The sequence below is a fragment of the Pagrus pagrus genome (assembly GCF_965226575.1).
Source record: "Pagrus pagrus genome assembly, chromosome: 21".
Taxonomy (NCBI): domain Eukaryota; kingdom Metazoa; phylum Chordata; class Actinopteri; order Spariformes; family Sparidae; genus Pagrus; species Pagrus pagrus.
In genome coordinates this window covers 23213858-23231548 of record NC_140208.1, presented here as the reverse complement: position 1 = coordinate 23231548, position 17691 = coordinate 23213858, and the positions used below count along the sequence as shown (strand labels likewise).

General features: G+C 40.7%; 1 protein-coding gene across 1 annotated transcript in view; it reads right to left on the bottom strand.

Annotated features, from left to right (window-relative positions):
• Positions 1-17691, bottom strand: part of LOC311250223 (uncharacterized protein MYH16) — a gene marked incomplete at its 5' end in the record, with an annotated part of 54402 nt that overhangs the window by 32605 nt on the left and 4106 nt on the right. Inside the window, 4 exons of the mRNA XM_084341801.1 lie at positions 470-615; positions 2325-2411; positions 5651-5755; positions 7933-8160. Coding sequence (XP_084197927.1) covers positions 470-615; positions 2325-2411; positions 5651-5755; positions 7933-8160 — 566 coding nt within the window. The remainder of the gene's footprint in view (positions 1-469; positions 616-2324; positions 2412-5650; positions 5756-7932; positions 8161-17691) is intronic.

Genomic DNA, 17691 nt, shown 5'->3' with positions numbered 1-17691 from the left:
TGGAACTCAGTGGTGGAACGAACTCCCGACCAATGTCAGGACAGCAGAATCACTCACCATCTTCCGCAAAAGACTCAAGACTCACTTGTTCAGAATTCACCTTGACCGCGCATGGCAAGACTTGTGACAAAACCACCAAACCACATTGTTGTCGTTATTGTAAGTCGCTTTGGACAAAAGCGTCTGCTAAATGCCCTAAATGAAAATGTAAATATCCTGCTTTATGAGACACACAATACCACCGTGCTGCCAGCTAAAAAATGTTTTAACATGGACCAACACAAGAACTTAATTTCAGCTTCAAGGGAAATTTTTGCTGTGTAGGCTCAAATACTAGTTTTACTAGATGTGATGCTCCATTTTGTTTTGCAAGCTGAGAACGGCACTTGTCACGTACTGCAAAATCTCTGACACGTGTGTGTTTGTGTGTGTGTGTGTGTGTGTGTGTGTGTGTGTGTTTGTCTTTGACCTTTTGATGAGGTCTTCCAGCCCACTCCTGTTCTTCTCCATCACTCCCAGACTCTCCTGTGTGGATCTGCTGTCACCCTCCAGTTTCCTCCTGCTCTTCTCCAGCTCACCACACTGACGGCGCTCCTGCTCCAGTTGGTACTCCAACTGAACACAGACAACGTGGCAGGAAGGTCAAGATGTAAAACACAATGATCACAATATGATACAGCTTTAAAAGGTAATGTTAAAAGGAGGATTCAACTGTGATTTTGAAGGCTATGACTGACAATATTTTGTTAACTTTCATTTCCAATGGCTAAATAATTTTGTGCCAGTAATCAATATCTTTTATATCCACCATTTATTACATTTGACATTTTTGAGACATAAAATTACATGTATTCAGTGTTTCAGCAGATTTGCCAAGGCCTATTGGCTAACAGAGTTACAATTAAGTTAAATAACCGTAAGTTTCCATTGCTCATATTACTGTGTCAGTCAGTTCATGACCTTAGTATTACTACAGTATTTAATGTGAGCAGCATGTGTGCTTCTGTTGGATGCAAAGCTAGGAGCAATATATTGGTCTCATCCTGACCTTAATTAATTGCTTATTGTTAAATATAAAAAGTACACATCTGTCAAAGCATTTTTTTCATTACTGCCTCTGTTTACGTCACTTCAACTGTGTGGTTTTTATAATGCTGCAATAAAAAGCAGACAGCTATTTTCAGTAAAAAAAAAAAAAAAAAAACATCAGTTAAATCAACTGTTCTCTCCTGCCCAGCACCAAACAGCAGACATAAAGTTAGCCAACTGTTGGTGAACATAGTGGTACATTTAGAAACTAAAGACCAGATTTATTTGAGGAATTGTTGGAGGGCAAAACACAGCTAAAAGAATTGCGTGAATATGACCTTAAATTTGTACTACGGCTAGAATTGTGACTTCACAGCAACATTAGTATTTATTTGGACCAAAACTAAGTAAAACTGAAATGGTTCTCAACTGAACTGGTTCTCAACTGTGTTCACCAGAGCTGCCTGCTATGGCTGGAAACAAGGGTGCTGAGAGCCGTTTGACTGGACCAACACAGTACAGTTACGGGCTGTAAAACCAAAACAATGAGCTAAAGCCACTACAGCACTCCATAAAGCTAAGGGGAACTGCAGATTCTGGTGATAATTCTCTGTGGATGTGTCACTATAATGACCCAAGTCAGCTAATGGGGCCAATAGCTTTATGGCTAACTGAGCTAACTAGCAAACACTAAGAAGTATCCACAAGTTTTTCAGGGACATCACTCGAAAGTTTAGTGGGAAAACAATTACAGGCGATAATTACTGGTGCTCTGCAGAGCTAGCACGAGTAAAAATGCATCATAATAACTGACATAATGGCGGCACTTTCAAGGCTTTAGAAGTGCTAGCTAAGTGGGCTAAGCAACCATTAAAACGTTAGCAGTATTTACTCCATAAAGTCGGTAACCTAGAATTTCATGAATGAATGATCCATCCTAACAATCACTCTAAGAAGGATTAGCATCCTGGTACCATGGAAAACAGCTGTTCCGGTTCAGTGACAGGATGCATCTTAAGTCTAGCCCATAAATCTTGCAAGGCGCTAGGAATAAGGTGGACTGTGAGCAGCAGTACTCTGGTTCTGCTGCAGTTATTATTTTGGGGTGACCTTCGTCCGGTGGCCAATTCTTACATATTGCACCTTTAACATGTGGCATATGGAATTATTAATGTCAAATTCCAAATGTAGAGATATCAAATATCACCCTGACATAACAGACTGAGACAATACATTTCAGGTAAAAATAGAAAAAGACATATTGTATAGTATGAGAACTTATAGTATGAACTTACATCTTCAGCTTGCAACTGTAACTTGGTTTTCTCTTTGGTCAGCAGGTTCACCTTCTCCTCTTCACACTGCAGGTCCTCAATGGCCTGCTGGTGAGGGAAAACAAGATTTCTCAGCCTGGGCTGCACATGTGTCCCTCAATCACACATCCTCCATAGCACTGCATCACATCCATCTGTCTGCCACATTGGCACTTGGAAAGGCTTGTTTGGTTGCAAAGAAAATGTCAGAAGTCATCTCCAGTTTGATCTGATGGATCAGAGACTTTCTCTCTGTTTTATCTATCCACTGGGAACAATAGTGTTGGGACGTCAAACTCAGTGACTCTGTGCCTAAACTCACTGAAACAGCTTAATCAATTAATTTTGTGTTCTTAATGAGCTTCTCTTAGTATTCTAGGCTAAAATACCCAATCTCACAAATGTTCAACAAATGCTACTGTTGGTCACAGCATCTGGCAGAAGTTAGTGTGCAGGGTCTCTTACACTGTAGCTGCCATACAGTTTGATGAGGTTATTAAGGGTTAAGATTTCTATACATCTCAAAACATCTGCTCTGCTTTTCAAAGTGTGATGGCGAGCACATTTATCACAAGTGCCACTTTTGGCAGGTCCTCAGGCCATATGGTTCTACTTTCCCAAACTTATGTTTCATTCTCAGTCAAGCAGCAAGTGAGGTATCTCTCTATACTCTGATAAATGGAATGAGGCTATTGATTACACTAATAAACAATCACAAATACACCCAAACAGCATGACGTGCTGTCTAAGTATTGGTGTAGTTTACATAGTCTACACTAAGCATGACATAAATTTGAATTGTAGCTGACTTTGTGGTATACATTACAGCAGTACATTATCTGTGGTATACATTACAGTAGTAGATTGTCAATGAACTTTGACTAAAAGGAAAAAAGGAAAAAAAAACAACTCAAGGTCTACTAAGGTCTACTACTGGCTGTTTCCAGAACTTTCAAGCACAACTTAAAACAGAATAAATCTACCATTTCTTAGAGGGGCCAGATTTGAAAAGTGCCAAGGGCCCCACCATTTACATTCCACTAGTCTGACTTTTAAGGTTAGAAATCTAGTGTTAAGACAATCCTTTTTTTGTTCTCTGCTTTGGTTTTTTTTTAGTTTTTACAAAAAGAAACCATGTAAACAGAAATGCAGGAAAAAAACCAATGCACCTTTTTAATCTTAGAAGTAGGCTGTCACTAACGAAATTATCAAAGGATCAGAAAAAGGTTTTTAATGGGCCTTAAAACAGAGTTATTCAAACCCCAGTTGAAAAGGTCTATTTAAGGCCTACATGTGCAGGTAGATATGATTGTTGCATTTGCTAGGTCACAACAGGCTGCATTTAGACTGGATAGGCATAGACTGGAACACATCATCTCAAAGTTTATGGAACTCTTGGGATGGACCTTACCATGATATCAATCTCCATGTCCCACAATAGGAATTTGAATTAATTATTAATTAATTAAAGTTTCTGACCACTGTAAACTATAAAGGATTGTTTTTACAGGCTGACTGCAGGTTTCTTTTTTTTTTTCATTTTTGTATTGTGCATACACGTGTGAGAATTGAATTAGATAATACATTTTAATCAAGGCACAACTTAATCTAAAAAAAATGCTTTTATGGGGTCAAAAGTGCATTCAACCAAAGATGCTCACATTTCTTTTTTGCAAGTCCAAGTCGGGTGTCAAGTCTCTTATGGCTGTAATGAGCCTTCTATCATTTGCCTTTATGCCATCCGGTCTGCTTAGAACTTAGAAAGAATTCAAAGCATGCACAGTGTTATCACTCCTTTATCTATTACTACAGTATCAGCATTGATCAGTTTTCAGTATGAAAAAACACACAATGAAAGCTTCCTTTAGGGTTCAGAACTGTAATTTGCCTGGTAACATGAACAAACAGCTACAACATAGAGCGAGTATTGAGGTCCAGCTGATGGTGGCAGCAGAACGTGGACTATTAAATTACCTGACCATTTTTACAGTCATGGCAAAGCCAGCACTATGTGAACAAGAGCGGCAGGCACACACTCATCTTTTCTACATATTCAGCCAACAGCCATCTAATCAAGCAGGTAATGTTAGATAGCTTATTATGCTGAAATAAACATGTTCGCTAACCGTCTGGAGATGCTAACGTCAACTTTCTCATGGTTGATACTAGAATGGATGGGCCAGAGGGAAGGGGGAGGGACACTGTGCAAGCTGTGATTGGTTGTTACCTCATCAGTAGCTTACAGTGAAACTAAGGAGTTTCTGACAGAGATTTCAGCACAGAGGATTTCAACTGTATATTCTCTGGTTGTGTGTATGTTTTTGTGGCGGCTGCTTTTTATTACGAACAGCCAACGGTGGTGGTGGTACAGCAGATTGCCAGCTGTACTTTCCCCAGAAAGCACACTGTTTCGGCTAGCCGAGCACGCTCGCAGCTGTGTCCCTTGGCTAGGCAGAGCGGACAGACCTGGTGTACGCATGGTAGACTGTCCCCCCAACCACATTGAGCTTGGACACAGAAAATGTTACTTGGTTTCTGCAGGCATTTTTGCCACTATGCTGCTCGGGGAGGGGTAGCCCGCCCTTCAGACACCCAGCCTGTCTGCCTTTTCTCACCCAGAGACACTCCGGCAATGTAACCCAAGAAGAGCAGCAGCAGGTCGGTCAGGAGGGACTGCGACAGCCAAAAAAGTCTGCATGTTTACAGGGGAAACTACAGATCACAAACCTGTATTAGTACCGTTGCTACTGGCTGTTTGTTAAACAAGCCAACCACAAGCAAAAGTACACATAAGTTACACATTAAACTGTCTCTATGCCTGACTGAATCTGTTAACTCATGAGTTTATGTAATAAACAATCACAGGAGTGCAGTGTTCCGGTGAGAAAGACAGAGCATAACTTTGGGATTAAGAAGTAATATAAAGCCTTTTGTAGCTCCAGAGGATGCTGCATGTAATGTGATAAACTGCCTTTAGTGATGTTCCTCAGTGGCTCAGTTGCACTGTGGGCAATGTAGGCTCTAGGTTTTAAAAGAAAAGTCCACTGGTCTAACATTGCACTGCTATAACACTGCTGGACTCATTCTGGACAGTTTAAAAACAAATGATCAGAATGGATACAGCAGAACAGAGATATCACCTGTCATCACTGAAGAGACGCGGCTTCCTCTGGAGGCACGACAGGCTTTATAATACTTTTTCCACATATGCAGTAGTACTCCCCAACACCTATACCTAAACACACTTTAACCTAGGATCACTGCACACTGTACAGTACTGTCCTACCCTGAACCTTAACATCTCTCACCTGGCTGAGCTCCACCAGATGTTCCTTCTCCTTCTGCAGCCTCTGCACCACCTCGCCCTTCTGAAAAAGCTGCTCAGACAGCTTCCTTACCTGACTGTCTGATGACTAGGAAGAGAGAGACAAAAGAAAATGCAAAGTGACATCTCTGAGCATCTCTCCTAATGTACCTCTGTTAAAACACTTCTGTCTATGGTTATTGATGTTTTCCTCATGGGCAAACAGCCATGATGGCTTGTGATTACAGAAGTTTCAATCCGCAGACTCTTTGCAGCCACACCGTAAAACAATTATCTCCTTTCATGACAGAAACAGATGTCATTATTTTGCCTCTCTTGTGGACATCAAAGCTTTATTTGTAAATGGAATTCTGTCTCCTATTGAAGACATGAGGACCTAATGAGACGTGAGTTCAAAATCTGTTAAAGTGCTGGACTGTAAATGTGAACCAGCTGACTGAGGGAAAGATATGTGGTGGTGCCAGTTTCTACGCCTATTCTTCAAAAAGGGCAGCAAATATGTGTTTTACAATACATTTCAGGGTGGACAGATGAGTGAATTCTGCTCTAAACTTCAGCGTCTCTGGATCAAACACAGTCAAAATGACTGTTATGACAACATTCCTCAAATATTAGACATGGTCACGTCATTTTTTTCAAAGCCCCGTGTCAACTCTGCTATCAAACAGGTCTGGTCTTGTTGCACCCAGAGTGACAGAGTCCTCTTACACTTCTCTCTTACATGATCTCTTCCTCGTGGGAGACCAATTAGCCAAGAAAACCTTCATAAACCTGGAGTATCAGGTCTTGACATTGTGGACCAGATCAAATCAATCTGTATAAATTTGCAGAGGCTAAATCAACACCACCCTGCTCCCCCGAAAACTCTGTCTCCATCCTCACATACAGTGTTGTGAGTACAGCACATTCTTGTGGCATACCTTAACAAAGATAGCATCATAATCCTTTAATACACCTCAGTGAAACAGATAAAGGGCTTGATGAGGGGCTGTGATGGAGATGTCAGAGCAGACTCTGCTTGTTAGTGTCTACAGCAGAGACAGCACTTCATAATGACAGGAACAACTCCTTCATCAAGCAGGAAGACATTTAACTGTGACCTGAAAGTTATGACACAGGAGTTAGATTTACTTGATACTTTCTGATGTTTCCAAGTTTGATGCTGTAGGTAACCCTCTAGTGTCACTTCTTGAAGTGATGTGCTGGAGTATATAAAGTGACCAAGTGTCAAGTTTGATTTGTTTTTAAGCTACGTTAATGTACATTTACGACGTGACTTACTATGTAACTTACATTACCTAAGATGTGTGGCTGAATGTGGGTATTTTGACACAGAAAGTGATGTTTTCCTAAACCTAAAGAAGTTTTGTGTGTAAACCTAACCAAGTAGTTTTTGTGCCTGACCTAGCCAGATCTTTTTGTGCCTAAGCCTAAGCAAGAAGTTTTCTTGTCTAAACCTAACAGAGTAGTTTTTATGTCTAAACCTAACCAAGTAGTTTTGGTGTCTAAACGAGACCAAGTAGTTTTGGTGTCTAAACCTGACCAAGTAGTTTTTGTGCCTAAACCTGACCAAGTGGTTTTTGTGCCTGACCTAACCAGATATTTTTATTGTGCCTAAGCCTAAGCAAGAAGTTTTCTTGCCTAAACCTAACAGAGTAGATTTTCAGTCTAAACCTAACAAGTAGATTCTGTGTTTTAAACTAGCCAAGTAGTTTTAGTGCCTAAACCTAACCGAGTAGTTTTTGTGCCTAACCCTAACAGAGAAGTTGTGTTGAAACATCACCAAGTAGATTTTGTGACTTGACCTAACAGAGTAGTTTTTGTGCCTAAACCTAACCAAACTGCAACATTTTCATGACAAGTCATTTTATGTAATTATGTGTCAATTTTTTTGTCAGCAAACTTTATTTTGAAAGTCTAACCAGATGTTGCATATGTATTATTGCTAACCTGCTGAGCCCTTGATGTGCAAAACTGATGCTAGAGGGGTAGGTAAAGCGACACAGTATAGCCAACAAGCAACCATATTTGACAAGTTGGGACTGAAAATGTGATGTGAAGTCAAATTTCTGAAAGATCGTAAGTTCATGTTGCATTATACTCTTGATGATCACTTTAAACAGTAAATATGTCTCCGTCCTTTTTCAAGTACTCTACTTATAGCTCTACTTACAGATCTTTCAACATTTGGTCTTTTTGACAGAACACTGAAGGGCATCATCAGTACCAGGAGGTTAACCTGTGGTGTAGATCACATAATGTTACCTGTTTTCCCTGCTCAGCCACAGTCAGGCTGCTCTCCAGCTCATCCAGGTCTCTTCTGAGGCTGCTGCACTCGACCTCCAGCCTGTCCTTGTGGAGGGCCAGCTGGGAGGAGCAGGCCTCCTCCTCCTGCAGACGATCTGACAGGCTTGAGAGCTGCTGCTCCAGCTCACGCCGGGCCTTCTCCAGCTGGACAGAGTGCTGCTCAGAAGCCTGGGCACTCTCCTGCTCCTGGAGGACAACAAAGAGATGAACAGTTAGATATGGATCTACATTATGTTAATGACAGCGTTGGCTGGAATTATTTTTCTAATTAATTTAAATTAATTAATTAATTTGTCCTGGATATATTTCACACAACTTTGTGTTGCATTGTATGTACTGTATTTAAGTACAATTATGACTTGAGGATTTCTATTTTCTGGTGCTTAACACTTCCACTCCTCTACATTTTGGAGGAAAATGTACTTTTTACTCTATTACATTTATTTGATAACTTTAATTAATAGTTACAGTTACCTGTACATTTAATCTAAGATACTTTAAGCCTTTTACTCAAGTACTATGTCACTTTCAAAGTAATATTTTAACATGATAACTTTACTTTTACTCAAGTATGACTTTTGGGTACTTTTGACAACACTGCCAGTGTACCTGCTTGCAGTTGTTTTTTGTGTTGGATTCAGAAAAATCAATTCAATCTTTAAACCCATGTCTTATTGTGTTAGAATTTGTGATAAAGTCATTTTCCATTGACAAAATTGTAATCTTTCGTTGTACGCTTTTATAAGGACTCTTTATTGATTGTGCAATAATGTAATAATATCTCTCTGCAGCAGAACATTTCTGATTGCTGAATTTATACTTAAAATGAAAATAATCAAACTGTAAACAGACTGTAGTTTTGGTGAAGATATGAAGTAGTTTACAGAATGAGAAAGAGTGAGGTCAAATAAGGTACAAAAACCAGAGAGCTTTGGTAAAAGGCCGAGGAGGCTCAAGCATCAATTAAGAGATTAGCTGAATAAAAGTGGCAGAAGCAAAGAGAGACAATTAGGTCATACAAAGATGATCTTACCGCAGGTTGCGCCACAAGATGAAACTTATCCTCCCTCAAGTCAGAAGAAACCTTCCCTTTGTGTATTTGCAGTTGCCTTATTATAGCACAGCTGAAAAGGCAACATAGTGACGTACAGTTCTGACTTGATAAGCAAGTTTGACCAAACACCAGATCACTTAGTCAACAGCCATCCATAACAGGAGTGAAAGGAGCTGATTGTGAGAGCCTGCTCTGGTTGCTGTTACTTTCTTATGGACCAGTCATCATGGGCAAGGCATTTGGAACGAGCTAATAGCATACCCAAATATCTGGGCATTTGTGAAATGATCAGGCGACCACATTTCCATCTGCATTTATTTCCATAAAAGTACATGGTTTGAGTTCTTTCCCTGCCTGTCCTGAAGCCTCCTCACATCCCTGTGTCCTCGTGCTAAGTTATTTGCACCTTTAAGATTTTCACCAAGTGATAAGTGAACAGGTGTTAGCAGGTATGACAAGAAAACAAGATCAATCACAGGTTCAACTCGCAAAAGACACACAAATCTGCACGTGTCTGTACATATGCTCATGCACATACAAGACAGACAGACACACACACACACCCAAGTACACAAAGGTTGTAGTTGTACAGAACAAACACTTCCCAGGTTGTGATGCTATGGTGGCAGAAAATCTTTGCTGTCTCAAAAATCAGCCTCATTTATTATTTTATTATATAACTTGTGAAAAATGTATAATTTACTCTGCAGTATGCATGATGCATCATAACTGACAAGTGTAGTAACTGAAAATGTCACATCTACTAAAGGCAAAGGAGACGATTAGGAGACGATTTAGACGATTAGGTGACTTTTTTTGTTTGGTTATGGGAAGTTTGGAATGCAGTTTATCATGTATCCAGTACAGCTAGTGCACTATATATCAGAACTTTCATTAGAAGTGTTATCCAAGTAAAATGTCTCAGATATCTGTCGATCTGTGCTCATGTTGAAGGAAAATCTTTCTCATTCCTCATTCCTTGGGCAGCTGACTGAAGTTTATTCATTCGAGTTTATAAAAACATATTCTGTAAATAGTTCTCTTAGTCTGGGTATCAACATTTAAGAAGAAAAGTGTCATCAATGACTTAATAAATGGTTGGATTTCATTTTACAAGGCTCCTGCTATACGTGCCTCCTCAGTGGTATCGTTTACTGCAACATCTAACCCTGTTTCCACTGGGCTAGTCTACATCGCTGTGCGGCTGCCACACTGATTGCAGCCGTTCTGGACCATGCTCGTGGTGCCACCAGCTGCACCACAGCGCAAGGCGCTTCTGGGATGCTTCTGAAGCTGCACAGAGCAGATCGAGCCGGGCAGGAATTTAGACACAGGAAGGGCATCGAGAATCCAGTCAATTTTCAAAATAAAATTTAAAAAATTCAAGGTTTGTGTAGACTCTACAGCACAACAAAGTCATAATATTAATAATAGACACAAATAAAACAGACAATAACTATGTAGCCTACTCATCCATGGTGGAAGCACAAAAATCAAGGGAAAATGATAAAATACACAATCTGAGCAAGTCAACAACATCAGGGAGGCATGACGCTCCACTTCTGACACTCTCCTGGTGGTATTAAGCCACCTGGAGAACGGAACAAAAGGTGGAATAGCGTGATCGTGTGATCTCGCAAATCCATCTTCAGGCTACAAGCTATGCATTTGTGGCCAAACACACAGTGGTTCAACTAATCAGTGTCCTATCAGGAACTAATGACATCTACAGGCATGGTTGAGATGTGACATCAGTGAGATAAGCGACGGTTCCTTTAAAAACAACAATGGAGTTAGCGTAGCTGCTTGAGCATCAGTTATATCAGAATCGGAGCGTATACTTCATTAACAGAAGAGCAAAGAACAACTCTGAAGGCTTTTCTCATTGGAGATAGAATGATGGTCCGTCCAATCACCTTCAAAGTATTTTTCATGCTGGCCCTCTTCCAAACCTTTTCTCGTGACAAATTTCTAGTTGTGTCAAACCATCGGGCACGTCAGGTTAGGACTAGTTAAATTAGCATTAAAATACAAATTGTTCATTTAGCCTTGGCACCTAAACAGCACCATTTAGCCTTGCAAATGTTTCAGATGGAATCTAGCTACATCAACCTACAGTTAGATATGTTTACTGACAACTTGAGATAATCTATGTCGGAGTCAAAAAGTAGTTTAGACTCTTGACCAAAGAATTATAATTTCAACTTGGCAAACATTCATGCTCAAATCAGCTACACATACTGTCTTTACAAACCAGCAGGAGCTACCCACAGCTGCTAATCTGTGCTCCAGGGTGGTGCTATAGCTATCCCAATCCAATTCTTCTGGTTCTGGTTCTGGTCCAGGATTGGTATGGTTTCCATTTGCCTCCTCAGAGTCATCAGAGAGGGAGTGGCAACGCCGACGGCACCTTGCAGACATCATCTTCACTCCAGTCTATACGCTCTCTTACTCTGCAGACCTCACCTGTTTGGCAGTGTACCAACTTGCCCGCCTGTTCTGACAGTGTTTCCACGCTACTGCACAGTTAATTATTCACTCCTCTGTCTCTTTCTTTGCGTACGTGTACAGCTGTTGTGGTTGTTCCAGGTGGGTTCAGCAGGAGGAACAGTAATGCAGTCAGTGATGGGGTCCACTCTGTACTCTTCAGTTGATCGTGTCTCTCACAGCACAGTAGCAGCTCTGCTCACCTTTGCCTTCCTCACACTTCTTGATCTGTCTGCCTTATTTTTTCTTAACCCTCTCTGTATGCCTTTGCTTTTTTTCTTCTCTCTCTTGCTCTTTCTCTCTTTCTTTTCTCTCAATCAACCATTCACCGACGTTTCATTCCTCCGTACGCACTCCCAGCCTGCACACAGCCTCTCACTGCTTCAAGTCACCCTGTGCAGGTAGCCTCCGCTCGGTCCAGTCTTCTTTCCTCAGTGCTGTCTCCTCCCCCAGAAACAGGTGGCTCTCTCCACTTTCAGGGGATCCAAGGGTGTCCCACAGGGATGGTGGTTGGTGTAGGGTGTCAGGTCAGGAGAAAAGACTTCAACGTTGTGCCACAGAGACGCAGCCCTCAGCTGTACCATCAAAGCCCCACCACAGAAAGACAAGAAAACAAGGGTAGTATTCCAGAGTCAAAAGTGCCTTTCCTCCTCTCAGTCTATGTTATAATTGACATAAATGTCTTGTGCGCCTACGCCCACACGGTCCCCCCACAATGCCACGGCATTCATCCGAGCAAGAACAACGAGACATATTGTGCTTTAGACTCAAGTGTGGATGTTTTTCTTTAATGTGACCCACAAAGACTAGACCAAGCGTTTTCATATCTCCAGTTAACATCAAGGGTCACAGGATGGGACGATGTTGAAGGTAGAATGAAACTTAATACTGTAATCCAATAATCTTGCAGTAGAAAATAGTAAAAATTAAAAAAAAAATTTAAATACATCCTAGCTGAGCAAATAGAAGTATTTAAACATTCATTATCAACTTTCAATACTAGACCATGTTAAGAAGAGTGAAAACTGGACAATAACTCTGACAGTTCATTCTTGACCATGGAAACAGTTCAAAACTATTTGAGCCAACCATATCTCATTTCATCCATAGCAGATAAACTTTGCTCAGATATCGTGGAAGTATACATGTCCAACTCTCCAGTATTCTAATCACGTTTGCAAAAAAGAGAAAAAACTCAACTCAAGCTCCTCATACTTCCATTTTCTAGAGTTTTCACCACAGCTCATCGCCATCGTGACCACAGTAAATGGATGTGTAGTTATCTTTTATCGCTGTGTTGCTGTTGTTCCCACAAAAGAGTCCACATGTGGCGCAAACTGTTCTTGCTGAATGGGTTAAGTGCAGGACTCTCAGCTAGGAGACCTGGCTTTGTGTCTTGCTTGAAGCACGTTACAGGTGATTTCTTTATTTTACGCTAAGTTTGACCACGAGACTAGATCGAAATCTCCAGAAAATCTATAAATGTTTTTATCCAACTACATTGTTATTGTTTGGAAACTTGTAGCATTGTTAAGTCAAAAGAGAATTTGGAAGAATTTGAAGAACTGGAAAATATATGCAACATGTAACCATAAAGAGTAACTTCATAGAAAGAACACCTCTAGCCACTAGACATGTTCTTCTGTTCAGTTGAATGGGTCTACAGAGAGCAATATATTTGTACTTTACAGGGTATCTACACATATAGACATGTAATTTTCAAACCATCCACCTTGTGATATATGCACTTTATCTTTATTATGTCAACATATGTGGAATGTGCAGAATTGAGAACATATGGTCGCCATCCATTTGATCAGAAACCGCATACAGAGCAGCTCAAATGGCACCCAGCATGCAGGTGCACTGATGTGAAAATCAGAAAACTCATAGCACCAAGACAAATTCCTCTTCATTGGCTGTACAGCATTCAACAGCAGTAGTGATTCTCACTCTAAACCAAAGGCTGTAGAAAAGAAACCATATATGACTTCTCTAAATTATATAAAGCTAGAATAACACACTGAATCTAAAAACTGCCCAAAAGTGGACACAGTTATATGAGCAGGGATAAGCACTCTGCCAATGCCACTGAGCCGTGGAAGACATCCAGACACTAAAGAAAAGCATGAACAGGATTTCAGAGAATTCAGATTGTTTTATTTTGACAATGTGGTCTGGGTTCTTGCGTGGAGAGGCAGCACAGAGACATCTCTTCATGTAACTCCCACTTGAGTTGGAGAAGCCAGAGACACTGAACTGCCTCTCCAGACACCACTCACGTCCAACAGCAACACTCTTATATCTGACGAGAAGGCTGCCAGTGGATCAGATATGATCACATCAGATTCCATCATACCTACTCTGAGGCTTGGAACCAAGAAACACTATGAAGAAAGGCCAGTTTCCTGTTTACACTGCTGTTCTTGAGTCATATTCATTCATTCATCAGGAGATGTGAATGCAGTTGATGCTGATTACAGAGTCAGAGGGTAATGTAAGGACATGATACTGTAGATGAAAGCATTACAGGAAAGCCCTCCGGTTACACAGATGATCCCTGACTATGTTTGACTGCTCCATGCTAAATGCAACCCATATTCTGAGAGTCAGTCAGTTTATTATAGTACCTCTATGAGGTAAGAAGCCTGGCATTTAATTTCCAGCTGCCTTTTAACTTCCTGAAGGCCAGATGAGTGATAACACCGGAGGGACGAGGGGGTTGTGGGCTCAGCTGCCGGATGTTCTTAATCTTAAAAGATATTTACCACGAGTCTTGTAAAAAACAAGACAAAAACCACCATAGTGGCTCTGTGAAGGTACGTCTCCACAGGATCCATCATTTCCATGCTTCACATTCATTATCTGCATACCTAAGCAGCTGGTAGTGCAGTGTTGTGTTTTGAGGTCTAGGCTATTTTACTGTAAATCAGGGGTGTCACAAGTGGCGTTGGTCAGGTGCATCCAGACAGTGTTTGTACGGTTGTTGTGGGTGTTTTCTCTGTTGGTTAAGTGTCCCATGCTGGGGAGCAGCGCGACCGTTTGTGTGCAAGAACACCACTGTGGACAGGAACCATGAGGCTGTACTTAGGCACAATCGTGCTTTGAGCTGATGGCTAAAGTCTGCTTGACAAGATGCTCAGTGTCAACGTCAGCATGCTGATGTTTAGCACGTTTACTGTCTTTGTTTTCAGCCTCAGCTTGTTAACAATTGCACGCACTACACACAAAGAGGTTGATGGGAATGTCACTACTATTAGTGCAGCAAAGATCAACTGTTCCTCAGTATATCTTTAGAAAAGCTTTATTATTCATCACAAAGTAATGGTAATTTGTGTTTGGCATGGCTCACACGGGCTTACACAGAACAAACAGACCTTGAAACTTTTACGTTGTAGAGGTTCATGTGTATTAGTCATGTACATGTTTTATGCCATGAGAGTGCAGAACACACTGGCAGAATATGCAATAGTTGTTGAGATATTTATGGTTCAGCTATGGTCCGCTCATTCCACCCAAACACTTGAACAAATGTGAAAGTTTAATGTCTACTGCTTGGATAACCTCACCTTTGATATCCTCTACTTCTATGCTTATTTGAAAGTCTGTCTGCAATCGTTGTCAGTGAAACACAACGATTGACAGATATAATTCCGTGTTTGGATATCTGACATATAACAGACACATAACGGACACGTTAGTGACTTTTTTATTCAGAAGGCCTTATGTTGATTGTCTCCTCTCATATAATGTCTCTGCTCCGGTACATATACAAATCTGGCAAGCCCAGAAGCTCTGCAGTATTTGTGTTTCTCCGGCACACAGGCATCAGTTTGTTGTAAAGGAATTGCAGAGGGCAGTGATTATGTACAGGAACCAGCAGCAGCCAAGTCTACGCAGGTTAGGCTGATGTCCTGTGTTTGTAGTACTCAACAGTATCAGCAACAAGTACATACATCATCTCTAAGGGGAAAATAAATGTCAACCAGCCACCACCCAAACTGCTTACGGCGAGTACTTGAGTGATTTTGCAACACATTATAGGGAGTAATGCCATTTTAATAGCTGGAAGTTATAGCGTTTTCCTGGAAGCTGTGCTGATGCAGTGAATGTACATGCCACAGTAAAAAAGAAAAAAAGAAACAAAAAGAGCAACAGTAGACAATATTCCTTTTTTCATTTTTGTGCCAGCACTAACTTGTTTTGCAGGTAAAGTGGATTTATGACATGATGGTGCAAGCTAAGGAACACCAACTCATTAGGGTTCATCTTCAGGTGACCATAAAAATCTGTATTAAATTTAATTTAATTTCCTCAATTGTTGAGATATTTTAGTCAGAATGGACAGTGCTGGATAGACCGAACAACCAACATTACCCTCCCTGCAGTCATGCTTGCTTGGTTAAAAATATAAAAACCAAATCAACAATAAATGAACCGTCTGAACATGAGAGGAGAAAAGCTCAAAGCACAGCACAGGCCAGATTATGAAAAGTTTGGAGAGTTTAAACCTAAGATATAGCTGTCAGCAGCTTCCTAGTTTGATCCATCACACAGTCTCATGTGATTTTTTGGCCTAGACTTTCACCCAATACTCACCTCAAAGTCGATCTCTCCTTTCCAATTTGTTCATACATTGAATTGGTTCCTTCCCCTTGCCATTGAACATCAAGTCAGTCTTCCATTCCTCAGCCTCTCTTCACCTCACTCTCCTCCCCTCTCCACCCTCGTTCATCTCTCCCTGCCAGTCTTTTGTCCCACAGTTTGCCTTGGGCCTCAGAAACTTCAGAGCCAGTCCAGATTGAAAGTTTTTCCACATGCAGAACTGGGGCATCTGGATAGCTCTGCAGGAACGCTCCACATTTATTTCCCATTAACAGTAATTGAGGGGTAAACAGTGGACTTTTCTCTGTTTATAACCATTTGTACCAAAGACGATTAGAACATCAGAAGAAACAAAGAAAAATCTTTTGTTTTCCTCTTTTTCTTGCAGTGGTAATCCTCAAATTCCTCCTTCAGTCTAAGTGTTTGTGTTGTTATTTTTACACTGTGCTTCTGCGGTTCATCGCAAAGAGTGGGTGGTACTGTCACGTCTCTTTCCTGTGGTTATTCTGAGTTTTCCTTTCGTGGCACTTTTTGCATGACTAGGGATGGCAACCGCTTTGGTCCAGACTAAATTATCTCGACAACTGTTGAATGGATTATCATGAATTTTGGTACAGACATTCAGTCCTCCTCAGGATGGTTTGTAATAACTTTGGTGAACCCCCCACACCATCACTAGTTACATTTTTGCTCGACAACTGTTGAATGGATTATCACAAATCCCCTCACAGAACCCCTCACACCATCACTAGTTCAATTTTTGTTTTTGTCCAAAACCTTTGGTTTACTACCAACCTTTGGTTTTTGCAGTTTTTACTACTTGCAAAAGTAATGACATTTAGCCTCAACAGTACCTTAGTGCTGCTAAACAAATGTTAGCATGCTAACACGCAGGACTAAGATGGTAAACATGATAAGCATTACAGGCCGACCTACTAATTCTCACTGTAGTAGCATTGTCACTGCAAGGAAGTTGCTTAACTATGCATTTAGTGCATGGGGATGGGGAATTTACCTTGAAAGCATAACGCTGCAAACTACCAACTACTTCACACTGGTTGGAGTTGAACTAGAGCAAAGCCACCCAGCAAAGCTTATTATAAAAACGTAGTTCAGACTAATTCTGTTAAAAAAAGAAAAGAAAACGGATCTAATTGGCAAAGTGCAAAATTATACCAAATATAACACACAAAAAAATCACATTCCAGCAAAAAATGCCACTCAGTTGAGTTAATTGCAAAAAGTGCCCACTTGCCCACATGTCACACATAAAGCAAATAAACGAAATACCCCAGTTTTCATAGAAAAGTGCAAGAAATGGACAATGTCCATCAGTCAGACACCTTCCCTTCAGAGACTTGAGTCCAGCTGGTGGTATTGCACCAAGCAGGATTACTCACTTAGCAAGGAAACTTCAAAACTAGCACGCACTTGTAAATAAACAGTAATAATCAATACTTATGACTATTCAAAACTTTAAATATTCAAGTAGTGAATGCACTGCCCTCAAGGCGGAGAGGATGAAAGAAAAAGTGATTTCAATTGCAGTAGAGACATTATGGTAATATAGA